This window comes from Caloenas nicobarica, chromosome 1, assembly GCF_036013445.1.
Source record: "Caloenas nicobarica isolate bCalNic1 chromosome 1, bCalNic1.hap1, whole genome shotgun sequence".
NCBI classification, from domain to species: domain Eukaryota; kingdom Metazoa; phylum Chordata; class Aves; order Columbiformes; family Columbidae; genus Caloenas; species Caloenas nicobarica.
This window is the reverse complement of record NC_088245.1, coordinates 170,271,217-170,286,812: the sequence shown is the minus strand read 5'-3', so window position 1 is coordinate 170,286,812 and position 15,596 is coordinate 170,271,217. Positions and strand designations below refer to the sequence as shown.

Below are 15,596 nucleotides of genomic sequence, written 5' to 3'. Positions count from 1 at the left end.
GATGGCTTTGGCTTAGATTGTGGGGTGTTTGTGGTGTTGTTTTTTTTTTGTTCTTCTGAATATAAAGCTGGGATATAAAAGAGAAGAGTTTCTAGCTCCCAGTGCTGCATCACTGAATAGGTGAAGGTTTCTTTCCAGAAATGGTGGTACGGACAATGCCTGCTGGTAGTTCCTAGTAAGCTGTGATAATTGATAGAATGTAATCACGTGTAAACAAGAATAGATTGCCATCTATCAATAGGAAATCAAAACAAATTGAAATCTTGTATCATTGACATAGGTGACTTGCCTTCTTCCAGACTTGTGCCAACTGCAATTTCAAGCTCACAGGATGAGCAAATTTTAGAGAATAAAAAGAATTGCATCCCTGTTGTTGTTGTAATGTAAAAATGCAATTTGTGACATTTCAGCATTGTGAGGAAGGAAATATCCTGGACAGTACGGTCTTGGGTTGAACTATCACCTATTCAGTTCCAGCTGTTAGACAATAGGCAAACAGAGAATCCCGAAGTATCACATACTTGCAATGAGCTATACTGTTAAGGAAATGAATTTTTCCAAGAGAATATTGTCTCCAATATTTTTTTTTTTAAAGGGTAAGCAATAAAATAAGCTTGAGGAAAGAGACTGTGTTTTAGTCACCTTATAACAGCTGGGAGTTAAACTCTTAGCTGGATATTCTGTTATTAATAGGTGATGAAGTTTCTCAAAGAAAAATAGTTGGAAGAGTTGACATAAGTTGATGAAAGTTGTTCTTTGAGAAACTCTTCCAACTATTTCTTCCCATCGCATGCGCCCCTCCTCTTGTCATGACCCTCTGTGTGACCACCTGGTTTTCTGTTGGATGAACTGTCACTGTTTAGCTCTCACCATTTTTATGCTTTTCACTAGATACTGGCTAGATCCAGAATAAGTTCAATCACTCGCATTCTCTCTTTGGTTGAGTTACTTGGGAATTACACCAATGTGACTGACAACAGATTTTGACCAACTGCAGTGAAACTTTGATGAAGAGCTGACAGGTTTCTTCTTTGATGAGGACTGTACCATGAGATTTCTATTATAGCCTCCTTTGCTCCCTGCTGGAACTCTCTCTGTTACAGTTCTTTATAGTAGAGGGCTTTCTTTCTTTTTTTTTTTTTTTTTGTGTTTTTCTTTTCCTCAACGTCATATTCTTTTGCAGAGCTCTTACATCTTTCATACCAATATGTCAGAAAGACCTTCTGGGCTGTGAAGTCCAGTTCTTTGCTATTTTGTAACTTTTCATACAACAGACAATACTAAAGAAAAACAAAATTAAGACGTGTCAGTGAGAGAGTGAGACACTGTACTTTCAACATTATTTTTATTAGAAACTGCTTCAAGGCAGTAACAAAGCTATTTATAGTGCAGAAACTCTGGGCTCAGATCTTCTCACCTTCAAATGTACCTAGCAGTATCATATGTTGCCATACAGCCAGACCCATGGTCCTTTAAGACAGATGGTCTTTTCACTGTGGGAATGACAAGTTTATAGCACTCTAAAAGCACAGGCAGGTTGGAGCTCAGCCTACAGCTCTTTAAGACCCTTGTTTCATTTTATTTATGCATGTGGACAATAAGGGTGGTTCCAGTTTGTATGCAGTTTTCTTGGAAAGAATTCAGCCATCAGTGGCAGATTTTCTCACTGTTGAATTTTGTCGCTGTGGTAATTTCTAAGGGATGGTATTTCTGATTATCAGTTTAAGAGTCTAGCTTCTGCTAGTATACTGAAATTTAAAGCAGTTTTAGTCATATCTTTATCATTGATCTGAACGAGGGGATCGAGTGCACCCTCAGTAAGTTTGCAGAGGACACCAAGTTGGACAGGAGTGTTCATACAATAGTTTGAGTTGGAAGGGACCTTCAAAGGCCATCTAGTCCAACCCTTCTGCAATTACCAGGAACATCTTCAACTAGATTAGGTTGCTCAGAGCCCCGTCCAACCTGGCCTTGAATGTTTCCAGGGATAGGGCATCTACCACCTCTGTGGGCAACCTGTGACAGTGTTTCATCACTCGCATTGTAAAAAGTGTCTTCCTTGTATCTAGTCTGAATATCCCCTCTTTTAGTTTGAAACTATTACCCTTTGTCCTATTACTACAGGACCTATTAAAAAGTCTGTCCCCATCTTTCTTATCTTATCCCCATCTGTCCCATCTTCAGCCTTTAAGTACTGAAAGGCCACATGCAAAATAAAGTCTCCCTGAGGTCTTCTCCTCTCTAGACTGCAAAACCTGAGCTCTCTCAGCCTGTCCTCATAGCAGAGGTGTTCCAGCCCTCTGGTCATTTTTGTGGCCTCCTCTGGACCCTCTCCAACAGGTCCATGTCTTTTTTTGTACTGAGGGCTCCAAAGGTGGATGCAGGACTCCAGGTGGAGTGTTGATCTGCTTGAGGGTAGGAGGGCTCTACGGAGACACCTGGACAGGCTGGATCTATGAACTGAGGCCAATTGTATGAGGTTCAACAAGGCCAAGTGCCAGGTCCCACACTTGGGTCACACAACCCCAGGCGTTGCCACAGGCTCGGGTAAGAGTGGCTGGAAAGCTGCCTGGTGGAAAAGGACCTGGGGATGTTGGTCAGCAGCTGGCTGAACATGACCCAGCAGTGTGCCCAGGTGGCCAAGAAGGTCAGCAGCATCCTGGCTTGTATCAGGAATAGTGTGGCCAGCAGGTCCAGGGAAGCGATCGTCCCCGTGTACTCAGCACTGGTGAGGCTCCGCCTCAAATCCTGTGTTCAGTTTTGGGCCCCTCACGACAGGAAAGACATTGAAGTGCCGGAGCAAGTTCAGAGAAGGGCAATGAGGTGAGGGGCCTGGAGCACAAGTCTTATGAGGAGCGGCTGAGGGAACTGGGGCTGTTTAGCCTGGAGGAAAGGAGGCTTGTCGCTGTCTACGACTACCTCAAAGGAGGTTGTAGCATGGAGGGTATTGATCTCTTCCCCCAAGTAACAAGTGATAGCAGGAGAGGAAACGGCCTCAAGTTGCTGTAGGGGAGGTTGAGATTGGATATTAGGAAAAGTTTATCCACTGAAAAGGTTGTTGGGCATTGGAACAGGCTGCTCAAGTAAGTGGTTGAGTCACCATCCCTGGAGGTGTTTAAAAGACATGTAGATGTGGTGCTTACGGACATGGTTTAGTGGTGGACTTGGCGGTGTTAGGTTAACGGTTTGACTTGACAATCTTAAAGGTCCTTTCCATCCTAAATATTCCTATGATTCTGTAACTTGATTAAAAGTAGAAAAAGTCTTTGGGGTTTTTGTTTGTTTGTTTTTAAATCAATCAGATATTCTGGGAGAAGTGTACATTCTGAGTGAAACTGTCTTCATCCCTATAGCCAGCATGTTAGGTAATTAGGTGAACAAGTTATTGGTATTTTAGATAGACACTTTATTTAGGGCCTGCATTAAGGATAGGGAACTTCAGTATTTACTGCATAGGATCAAACACAAGGGAGTGCTTTAGGTTATTTGTAAAACAAAATTTATAAAAGCCAAGGTGAGTAACTTGGCTAAATATTAACTGCTTTTCTCCTTGACATCAGAGATTCCTGCATCCAAAAGCAGTGTAAATAAAACCAGTACAGCCCATCTTTTCTTAGCCTTACAAGTGAGGCAGAACTACTTTTTTCTTCCTGTTGAATGGATTCACAAAACCCTCAGCCCTCTCCAACTCCACGCTCAGGGCTTCTTGCAGACCCCTACCTTCTAGTCCTCCGCTTTCTAGCCTGTAATGTAATGGCTCCTGTTTTGATTAATAAAGATGTGTTTGAGCTTAGTTATAATGATTTAAAGTTCATGGTCCAAAACCGCAGTTACTTTTGCACTGACCTAATAAAAGAAGTTTGTTACCTTCATCTTTCACATGTAATATGACTTCCTATGTCTCTTTTTGTCATTCATTTAATACAGTTTTCTTCAGCCTCCAAAGCCACTTTCGTCGCTCAGCACGATGCGCGATGGGAACTGGAGAGATGGCTGCTATTGATAAAGGATGCCCATCAACAGTGAAAAATAAATAATGAGGATTTCATTACCCAGCTGGCTGGGTAACAATGATTTGGGAAAGGAGGGTCATACAGTATTATTTCCCCCAGGATTTTAATATGTAACTATCCATAATGCAGTGTCATTTTTTAAAAATGAACATCTTATCAAATACTAAATGTTGCACTTAATCAGTTACCTGAACAGCTGCATTGTTATCAGGCTAACAATGACAGTGTTGGCCTTTAGAACTGAAGAAAGTATTATATATGCGCAAAGTACCAGAATATTTCCTTGGAAAGAACTAGGAGATAATGCTTTTTGGGCAGCTTTGCCATACTGAAATTCTAGGATAATTTATTCAATGTAAAGACATGATGCATTTTCTTTTGAGTTTGGGGGGACTTATGTATGTGCTTGAATTTTTTTCTAGTGTTTCCAGTACATTTTATTTTGTATACTTGAGTTCATTTTAACTTGCCTGAACCTTGAACAACAGAGAGATAATTTAACTTTTCTGTGCCATAAATAATATTTTTGGGGTAATGTACTTTTTTAGCGCTAGGAACATATCTTACAAAATCATACCATTGGCAATACAAAGCAGTATATTTATGTTGCAGAAGCACAAAGTAGCAGTCACAGGAAATTGCCATCCAGCTGGGTCAGCATGGTTTTGTTGGTCTTTCACCATTTGTTCAATTGTTAATTTATTGTCATAGTGTTTTGTATTTAAAATGGCAGCAAAAGTCACGTTGCACTTAAAAAATACAGTGATCTCTAAAACTACAGTTGGTTTTCAGTACTTTATTACAAAGAATAAAATTGTAATGTTTTATTAACAGTTGCTTATGGAAAATGAGTTTTAATGTGAATAAATCTTTTTGATAGATCTTTTACAAAATCCAGTTGCACTAATCAATGCTTTCTTATAATGGCATATGACTTAATATTTGACTACAACTGTGTATACTGCTGTTTTGGAATGTTTCAGAAATAAAGAATTTATTTCAGCAATAATGCTGCTTTTGAGTGTGCAGTGTAAATATTCTCAGAATTTAGCAGTTAACATCTGCTTAACTCTTGAAGGTTTATTATTTAGCATTTAGATTGTGCTGGATTTTTGAAAATAGTAACTAAGCTTATCTGAAAATTAAAAAAAAATTTGTTTGCAGAGAAGACAGATAAGATTGATTTAGAAATAATAATTATGATCTTAATTTTTATTGCAATTTAATGTGTGGATTCTGCAAGTGCAAATGTGACTTGCAATGGGAAAGAGAGATAGTGTGCCAAGTGGGTCTTTCACTGTGGCTCTGGATTTGCTCAAGGACCTGCTTTTCTTAAAAGGGCACGCTCATATAAAAAATGAAAGAGAAGGATTTATTGGTGAGTAAAACCTTCATTACACTGGGAAGTGATTGTATAGTAATGCAGTAGTATCTCTGCACAGCTTAATATTGTTTAACTGAGATAATTTTTCACAACTTAGTTCTTTTAATCCAGTTAAAGTATTATTTTTTTTTTTTTTCCAAAACCCAGAACTGTTGAAGAAGGTATCACAAAATATTCCAGCAAGGAAATTACCTCTGCACAGGTAAGCATTTCAGCAAGAATGCACCAGTTTTCATAGGAAAACTTTAACTGGAAGAAATTACTGCCGGTTAAAGCAGTCAGTCATTTGTGGACAATCTCTGTTGACTCGAACAGTTTATTGCACAGACTGATTGTGGTGCAGAGCAAGCTTGGGGGGTGCTTTGTCTTTGACAAGGAGAGCTGCAGAACTTCCCAAATTAATAAGCTCTCCTGGGTTCTTGGTGCTAGGGAACCAGCACAATCTTTTTCGTAAAAGATGGCTGGAGACCAGTGGCAATTATTCGCTTCTGCTTATTGCTCGTCGTACCAGTGCTGCCCTGAGCTGTCTCTTCACTCCCTTCCCTGGTGTCAGGATTTTATTCCTGTTCTGCCATTGTTGGGGATACTACAGCCCCACATTACTCTGAATTTTTGAAATAGGTTGCAGCTGTTGGAGGTAATACTGAGTTGTACACAGGAGGGCAGTATGTACTTGGAAAAGATTTCCTTTTTGGTAGCTAAAGCTCTTCTATTTTCCAGGCTCTTGGTTTGAACCCAGTGCATAGGTTTCTTTCCACTCTTGTTTATGTATGATGACATGTTAATGGAAGGTGCCCAACTGTTGGTGATTTGCATTTTTAAATTTCACACTACAAAATGTGTCATGAACTGGAGAGTCAAGCATTTTGGATATAATGAGCTCTTTGCGAAGATGCAGTTGTTTTACTCCTTTTCATTGTCCTATTCCCCTCGTGTTAGGAGTTGGTAATCCTATAGCTTTGCTTTTATAAGTGTTTTTGTCAAGTATATGTCACATTAGATGCCATCAAACATGAGGAGAAAGCCTAAAGGTGTGAGCAGCTTGATCTCTTCAACACTCAAAAGAATCAACAGAATCACACTTGTTTCAACTGTGGGCTTGGTACTGCTGCTGTTTGCCTGTAGCTGGTGAGGCTGGCTGTGTCCCCTGAGATGAGCATCCGCAAATCAGGTGCTACTGCACGGTTTCTCATGCTTCACCACAGCCCTACTGGGAGTAAACCGTGCGGAACATGCAACACAAAACCACTTCTGTCACGGTCAATTTCATGAGAGGTAGAATCTCCTCCAAGGCAATGGGAATCAGCAAGGCCATGCGGTTATCTTTAAAAATACTTATTTTTCACAACCAAACTTTAATTTCTAAGTATAAGGGAGCATTTGAGAACTCCCTCTTTTTTTCTTCTCTTTTGGTCCATGAATGCAAATCCCACTCCTGTCTCTTTGTTGCTGCATCCCAAAAATGACCTACCTCCTTCTGTCCAAACTGTAGGCTTGGGCTCAGCTCTTGAGCTGATGGCTGAGTCATGACTCTCAACCTTTTTAAGTTTTTATCCCCTCCCTTTTTAGTTGCTGGGGATAAAACCTCTACCTTTCCAGTCATTAAGCCCCATAACTGGGGCACTGTCTTTGTCTTTTCTACAACCTAATATTCTGGTTAAGTTAAAGTCCTGCATGCATAATAAAATGAAAATACACATTTTCTTTTTCTTCCCTACAGATAGTGGATTCATCATTACCTCCTCACCTGAAGACTTCTTTGGTCTTGTAGTGTCTTCAGTATGTGAGATCTGTCCAAATGAAAATGATAAAGATCATTTTCCAATCTTCCTGCTTCGTCCATGTCACTGTTTTGACCACTTCTTGTGTATTGCTACTGATTTCCCCCTCTCTGTGAAATGCAGTTAGAAAGAGTTATGAGCTAGTTGAACTATTCTGCAAAGTCACAGATGCTATCCCATCCCACTACTAGTTTCTCGAGGATTGAAGTGTATCCCATATATAAGTCCATGATGCCAGCCTGCATTGTGCCTCTTGCAAGCAAAGCACCTTCTAGCTCCCTTCCATGTTGTCCTTCACTGGGGGGAAGTCCCTCGTGATCACAAGGGTCTCCATTTTTATTCGCCTTCAAATCCTTCCTTAAAGGCTTTTTCTTTGGTACAGTGCCACTCAAAGCAGGACAGCAGCTAAACTGCGAGTGACTTCTTACTGCACTTGAGCCCGTTAATGAATGCTGCTTCATCATTTTTCTTTCTCTGACTGGTGAATTTTGCTATACTTGAATTGCAAGCTGTATACATAATCAGAGTCGCATAGTTCAGTGCCGGCAGTGACTGCCTAGAAAAGCATAGATTCAATCAAAATACATTTTTATTATTTTCTTTGGTTTAAAAAAAACCAACCTTACTTTTTCTAAATTGACTTTTCTTCTGAGTACTTGAATTTTTACTTCAATTATTTACATTTTAAAGGAGCTGAATGGGATATTAGCAGCATTATGTAAATAAAATGGAGTATACACTGATGCTGTCGTTGGAATATCTCAAGTTTTAGAACCAGTATGAGAAAGTCTCCTAAACAGGTCAGTAGTCACTTAACGGTTTGCTAAAAATGAATTCAACACATGTTTATTGGCTCAGTGAAATTCATAATAAGAAAGTAAAAAACACTTATCAAGGGTATTCCAAAATGAAGCTATTATAACCTCCCACAGGGAGGCTTGAAAAGCAGAGTAGTACAAGCATACCAGTATCTTTTCTGTTTTCTGTTATTGTAAAAAAATGGTTCCAAATAGTCCAGTTTAGATGTGTTGTAGTTGACATCCACATCCTGTTTTCTGCTGCTTCTACTATTGAAAAGTTCAATCTTGGATACAGATAATATACCTTGTTTAGTAACATCTGCGAAATAGGAAGGTTGGCTGGATTGCTAGAGCTCAGTCTTGACTCTGACAGAAGTCAATGCTTGCTTTGGTACAGTGCCACTCAAAGCCGGACAACAGTTAAACTGCCACTGACTTCTTACTGCTCTTGAGCCCGTTAACGAACGCTGCCTCATCATTTTTCTTTCTCTGACTGGTGGTTTTTGCTATACCTAAATTCCAAGCTGTTGAAGACACGGTTTCCTGTCATTTTGTGTTTGGATCTCAGTCCCAACACTACAATGCCTGTATGCTAGCACGAATACTAAAAATTATCATCTTTATACAGAAAGCACTATTTAAATATCCACTGTGAATGATGGGTGAGGTTTCATAATTGAAAAGAATTGGGCAGTAAACACTCTCTCTCCCTTAAAAACAGATTCGTGGTGTTTAAGCATCAGGAATGACTTAGAAATTCTGGATAATAAAGGAAATGACTAAGCCTGGATGACTTTCCCTGTCACCATTGGGGTGAAAAGAATATGTCCTGGCTGGTCTGGTTTGATTTTCTTTTTCCCAGTCAACCAGCCCATCTGCTCAGCCACCTTTTTCCCTTTGTCTGCTATTGCAACTCTTGCTCTCCCCAGATTCCCACCTTTCTTGTAACCTCTGTCAGTGGTTACCCGTGCACTTGTGAGTGATGTGGTTCCCGACCATCCACCTATTCTGCTGCTTGCTCACCAGCCTGGGGAGCAGGTCCTCAGTGGATTCTCTGTCTCCACCATTGGGACTTTCAGCTGTTACCTGGCAAGGTAAGCAGTTATACTTAATCTGAATTAATGACAGTGGAAGGGAAGTTTAAGGCATGAAGAGAAGCTGATAGGTCTGTGAGAGTGCTAATTAATACCAGAGTTGGTGATCCCTTAGCAGGGTCACACCTCTCTCCTCTCTGATCTGACCAGGCTGCCCGTTAGTTCCAAATGCAATTCAAGGGCTCGACTTCGATCTAAAAAGGCCCCAGAGATTATCTTTCTACATGTGCAGTTTGACAACACTTTTTACAAAGCATCACATGGAAGGAAGTGAGAGATTAGATAGGTCTATTCTTGAAACCTCATGCCTCTTTTATATAAGCCAAGCATTTAGGTGGCTTTGGCATTGCACATCCCTTGCCCATGAGCAAACAAAAAAAATAGGTATTGGAAGTCCTTTGGTGCTTAAATGCTGGTTTTGGCGTATTCCATATGGCATGTTCATGATTGCACTGCTGCAGGTTTGGCAATACCCAGCAGTTCATGTAGCAGTGCAGCGCTCATTGCAGTAGCGTATTTTAAGCATCCTGGGCCCATAAGGGGAAAGGGGAGAAGCGGAAGGTCAGAAGTTCAGAAGTCTTGATGTAAAACTTACTGTAGCTGCCATTTTCTGAACAGTAGCTCTGTACTTTGAAACGTCATTATGATATATTTTTGTAGATCCCAGCACTTTTTGGTCATAACTAGCTCACGTGACTCGCCAATCCATTTAAGTGCATGTGTAAATATGTGCAGATTTCTTTCCACATATTCTGTGCTATATGGGGGGTTTTAATAATCTGGGCATAGTAAACAGTGGGACAGGGTACTTTGAGCAAAGCATTAGCTGAAAACTAGTGCATGGTTTCTGGGTCAGAATTAAGTCTTGTTTGCTTTCCCATGGAAAGTCTCTTGAACCACTCCTGTAGAGGCACATTCTTGTGGCCATCTCACCTTGTGCTCTGAGCATTATGGTGCCCAATTTTGCCTTTTTGAGTGTAACCCTGACTTTAGCAGCTTTTATTCCTCATTAAAAAAGCTGGACTAGTGCAATGATTGTTATGACTACAAATAGATGACGTAGCTGAGAAGATAATATTTTTTCTGAGATAAATAGGTACAGTGACAACATACTTTCCTAGATGTGGAGTGGGGAAAGGTGCACCCTTTTTTTTTTTTTTTTTTTTTTTTTTTTAAGAAGTGCTAAACACATTTCTTAATTCATGCTTTACCTTGAGCAGAATATTAAATGGTAGCAGGCATAGACACATATAAAAGCAACTGGTAGTCTTGGCTTCTACTGGTTCATGTGAAAAATGGATAGACATTCAGATTGGACTCTCTGAACCATGTTAAGTAGTTTGGACAATTAATGGTAGTTGAGCTTCAAACTTTCTGCAGGGAAATACTTCAGAAGTTAATCTTTTCTATAGACAATCCATCTTCACTTTTTAGAGGTGGATAGAAGCTTGGTATCTAACACAGTGAAAAGACTTGCACAATTCTCAGATGCAGCTGTCAAAATCTATGAAATGACAGGTAGATAGACAATAGATGACATTCACAGACCATAAAGTAACTGTTGCTTGAAGAAAAATGTGACTAACGCAGAAAATTAACGCAACTTTGTTGCTGTCATCAATCTCTCATTAGCTATGTGGTGATGCACTATTGAGTGCAGTCGTCTCAACATCTGAAATGGATGGAGCCACGTGGAACAGGCTGCCCAGGGAAGTGGTGGAGTCACCGTCCCTGGAGGTGTTAAAGACGCATGGAAGAGGCTCTTAGGGACAGGGTTTAGTGCTAGATTTAGGTTATGGTTGGACTTGATGGTCTTAAGGGTCTCTCTCAACCAAAATGATTCTATGATTCTATGTAAGTTGTTCTTGTGGCTGGGCACGAAAAAAACCCTCATGGCTCCTGTGCACAGAGTAGATTTGACCATGCAGATCCACCACCCTGCAGCAGCCCTCTTGCTTCCCAGGAGCGCAGCACCTGCTGCAGTTGTGGTACCTAGATCCGCGAGCATGGTTGTCCACAAAGGTAGCGGAGAGGGTACAGTTTATTTCTTTTTGCTAAGATGGAGTGCTTAAAAGAGGTGAATTACTGGGGCAAAGTCCAGCTGGCTGATGATACTCAACTGTGTTGTATCTATTCTGTGAGCACAGCCAAAAGAGACGGCTTTGCCTTTTCAGACACAATCTTTCTCCTAGGTAGAGCTCTTTCCCCATGCTCGTGTATTTGGTATTATATTTTTCTATTGTGATTATTTTTTGTTAAAAGAATGAAAATAACATTTCTTCTTTGCTTCTGTTCACTAATTCCTTGCCTCTGACATTTCTGTTGTTCCTCTGGAAAAATAAAATATTATTCCTATGTCTTTGTGGCCAGTCCTATAGGAAGAATGAGCCTTAAGCCAAATTGCCAAACTGAGCTCTAGCAATCCAGCCAACCTTCCTATTTCACAGATGTTACTAAACAAGGTATATTATCTGTATCCAAGATTGAACATTTCAATAGTAGAAGCAGCAGAAAACAGGATGTGGATGTCAACTACAACACATCTAAACTGGACTATTTGGAACCATTTTTTTACAATAACAGAAAACAGAAAAGATACTGGTATGCTTGTACTACTCTGCTTTTCAAGCCTCCCTATGGGAGGTTATAATAGCTTCATTTTGGAATACCCTTGATAAGTGTTTTTTACTTTCTTATTATGAATTTCACTGAGCCAGTAAACATGTGTTGAATTCATTTTTAGCAAACCATTTAGTGACTACTGACCTGTTTAGGAGACTTTCTCATACTGGTTCTAAAACTTGAGATATTCCAATGACAGCATCAGTGCATACTCCATTTTATTTACATAATGCTGCTAATATCCCATTCAGTTCCTTTAAAATGTAAATCATTGAATTAAAAGTTCAAGTACTCAGAAGAAAAGTCAATTTAGAAAAAGGATGGGTTTTTTTTTAAACCAAAGAAATTCATAAAAATGTGTTTTAATTTAATCCATGTTTTTCTAGGCAGTCACTGACTGCACTGAATTATGCAACTCTGATTATGTATACGTGTATAACAGGAAGGATTTTTTCAGTGTATGAGAGAAGGAAAAAAGCATCAGACAAAACGGTGTTGCTGTGTCAATGGCTTGCTATTCACTGTATCAGAATTCACATTAAATAACCTACTTCTGCCTCCAAAAAAGGAACACTTCAACCACCTGATCTTTTCAGTCAATGTGAAATAGCATTTATGTTGTAAAATGGGCCTCATCCCCCTTAATTTACAGATGCAGCCACTTGGGTGGGCGCAGATGGGCTCGAGTCCTTTTAGGTACAGTCTCATCCGGTTGATGTAAGTAAAGTCTGATCCAGAAGCTCTGCCGAGTGTGAGTGGAGATTATCTTCCTTCTGAAGATAATCTTACTACTTTGGATACAGTTTTATGCAGATGGAGATCTGCAGTTGGGTGGAAAGAGATTGTTCGTGTGCTTTGCCTAGTTCAGTACTATCAGCCTGTTAGCTGATAATAAATCTGTTATCAACAAATCCAGCCATACGGTTTGTAAGGGAACTACTGAGTGATGCTCTTTGACGAAGATCCAAATGTAATTATGCACAGTCTTACAACACGGGCATGTTTTTTCTGAAGCACTGAATGTCTGCAGCTCCCATTGCATCCAGCTCAAATGGAAAGACGTTTAGCACCTCTGAAATTAGACACTGGGCAAATTTTTTCTTCCTGATGTTCTCTTATCCCATTTACAAAGAAGTTTCATTATTGTATTTTCACAGGGCAATATCTTAAAGACTATTTCAGAAAATTGTTTTCACAACGGCATTAAGTGAAAATGGCTTGGAATAAAATTCACTGTCCGGACAGTGAATTTTAGATATTCTGTATTTTTGTGGAATTCCAAACTCAGTGCACAGAACATTCTGTTAAAAATAATGTTTTAGATCATTTTGCATTGTTGATGATATGTTTTCCAAAGGAAACAGGAAGAAAAGTGCTATTTATTTGATATGCTATTCCAGACAATTGGAATGATAATTTTCCCTGGCACGCAATTGCTTTATACAGAATTGAGTGTAAATGCCAATATCCATTTAAAAGTCTCAGGTATTAATAGAAGTCCCAGTTAAGCATATACTGCAGCACAGCAAAAACTACACCCAAGGGGCATTTATGTAACTGAGGACTCTGTTGTGGTCAATATCAGCTGTATTCCCAAGAGTAGGCTCAGCGCCTCCGAATAGGCTAAACCAGCAGTTTGCTTAAGAAATTTTTGTTGTTTCAAAACATAAACTACATGTGCATGTCAGGTTTACATAAGCACAAGTATACTTCCAGGAAAGAAATGGAGATGTGGAAATCTTGGAGCTTTTCAGCAGCGTTTTGGAACATAAGCCGCTAAAAAGAGCTTTGTTTCCTTCTGCATCATTTTGTAGCCTCACTCAATATCCTGTCTACTTTATATCCTCACTGTGAACAATATATGATAAGATGAAAGGCAGTTTACATAAAAGCAGGCCATCGCCTTGAAGAGAATTTACGAAGTACATCTCCTGTATATTCCTTTAATCCTTTGTGAAGCGGTAAACTGCAGTTTTGCCCTCCGTTTTGAAACTTCTCCTTAGTTCCACAGAGCAGATAAGTTTGTTGCGAAATAGCTTTTTTCCTCTGGGATGACAAAAATACAAGAAAAACTGTGTCATGGCATGTGTTAGCCTGCTGACAAAAGCACAAAGCAGTGAAAATGAACCTGTGGCCTGGAACAAAGTTAGATTTTATGCAATAAAACCAAAAAGCCTTGTCCAAAGCAGCTGGCAGTGAAGTGAGGGCATTGCCTGAGCTCTGTGAGTACAGCTCTTCCACCTGCCAGAGAATTGCAGAACTGATTCTGAGACAGGAGCAAATAATCAGGAGAGTAAACTGGAAATCAGAAAAGCTGGGTTGTCTTCCCCAAACATTTTCCGTAGGGCTGATGATTTTTATGTTCTTTCCTGATTGAGTCTCTGCTTAAACTGTCCTTGCTTTCTGAACTTAAAATGTACTCACAGAGCCTAGTATAACGTAGCTATTTTTTAGGTTTTAAGGGAACTAGAGTGAAGCAAAAAAAATTCTGATGCTCTTGAACATGGGTAGCTATTTAGCGATGAAGAAAAGCAGTGGAATAACAGAACTTTCCAATTCAAATTTGAAAACAAATTCCTGTACAGAAATATCCTGTGAAGATGGGATTATTTCATGTTATTGATACATTTAGTTAATGAGCAAAGGCTCTTTAGCAAGTTTAGGTATCCATAAGGAAATAACCGTACAGCTTCTAAGTTTTGTTCTTTATTCTGTAGGCTGGTTAAGGTTTCTTATCTTCATGACATGGAACGAAATGGAACAAACACAAGTGGAAGGAAAGGGGAGAAAGAAAATCAGAAATAAAGCTAATTGAGGGGAACAATACTCTTTTGCAGAGAGGGAGGCTTCCATAGCAGGTACTGATCTGTTGTGTGCACCAACAGCCAATGTTTTCCATACTAGCTTCAAATCCCAGCTCAAGAAGAGGTGTTTGTTCTCTTCCCTTTCCAGGCCCTTTACGTTTCTATGTTGTTGGGTTAAGAGCATGTTTCTGAGAAGAAAGAGTTTTTCAATGTTCTATGGCAACTTCATAGCTGTCGAAGTAGTTTTGTATAGCGAGAAAAGTCAACATTTTCCCTATGACTATTCCCTGAACAGTGAGAACCAGTATGCATGGGGCAGGAACTTGATATTTTTTTACCTCACCAGCCGTATTTTGGGTTAGCTTAGCTTTTTCATTTTGTTATTTTAAAATCTAATAGAAAAGTGACAGCTGTGAGCCAGTTTATTGGCCCTCTACTGTTTCCTTTGAGCTGTAAACAGAGGGCTATCTTAAAAGATCTCCAGAGACCTTAAAAGCACTATAAGTGGTGCTATATATCTCTTCCTTATCTCACACATACTGATTATTATCCCAAAGGACAGTGGACTGTCCTGGGATGTTCCAGAGACCAGATGATATAGGTATGACGAGAATTCAAATAGCAGAAGATTTTTGTCTAAAATGAGGAAAAATTAGTGTCCTTTAGTGCCACATTTATATGTGCCAGCTGCTAGTCCAGCTGTCAAGGCTGAGGGAAGGAGAGAGGATGGTAGAAAACTGAGAGAATGGTATTTCATCTGTACTTATGATTATATTACATTATATTAAGGTGGTTCACAAATGTAATAGTGAGCCAAAGCATCTGCGCTAGGACACCCAATGTTCTGCTGGTATATGTTGGTTATGCACGCGCTTTCCTTTCCATCGCAAACCACACGCTTTAGTATTTTTGTGTGTGGTCTTTGAAAGACTGTAAACAAAATTACCGTTCTTTTTTCTGATGTTCGGTGCAGTGTTACTGCAGAATCAGACCTGTTGTTCACCTGCTGTGCACATGGCATTGACAAGGAGGTAAAACTGGATCAAATCAAGCCCTTGCCTTAAAAAGCTTAAAAGTCTGAAAAGCAAAGGAAAAAAG

The 15,596-nt window shown here is 39.7% G+C and overlaps 1 protein-coding gene across 3 annotated transcripts in view; it reads left to right on the top strand.

The window, feature by feature from the left end:
- Positions 1–4,003, top strand: part of SLAIN1 (SLAIN motif family member 1) — a 52,838-nt gene extending 48,835 nt beyond the window's left edge. For all 3 annotated transcript variants that reach the window (XM_065655234.1, XM_065655225.1, XM_065655241.1), the window contains one exon: positions 3,928–4,003. In XM_065655234.1, coding sequence (XP_065511306.1) covers positions 3,928–4,003 — 76 coding nt within the window. The remainder of the gene's footprint in view (positions 1–3,927) is intronic.
- The last annotated feature ends 11,593 nt before the right edge of the window (positions 4,004–15,596 follow it).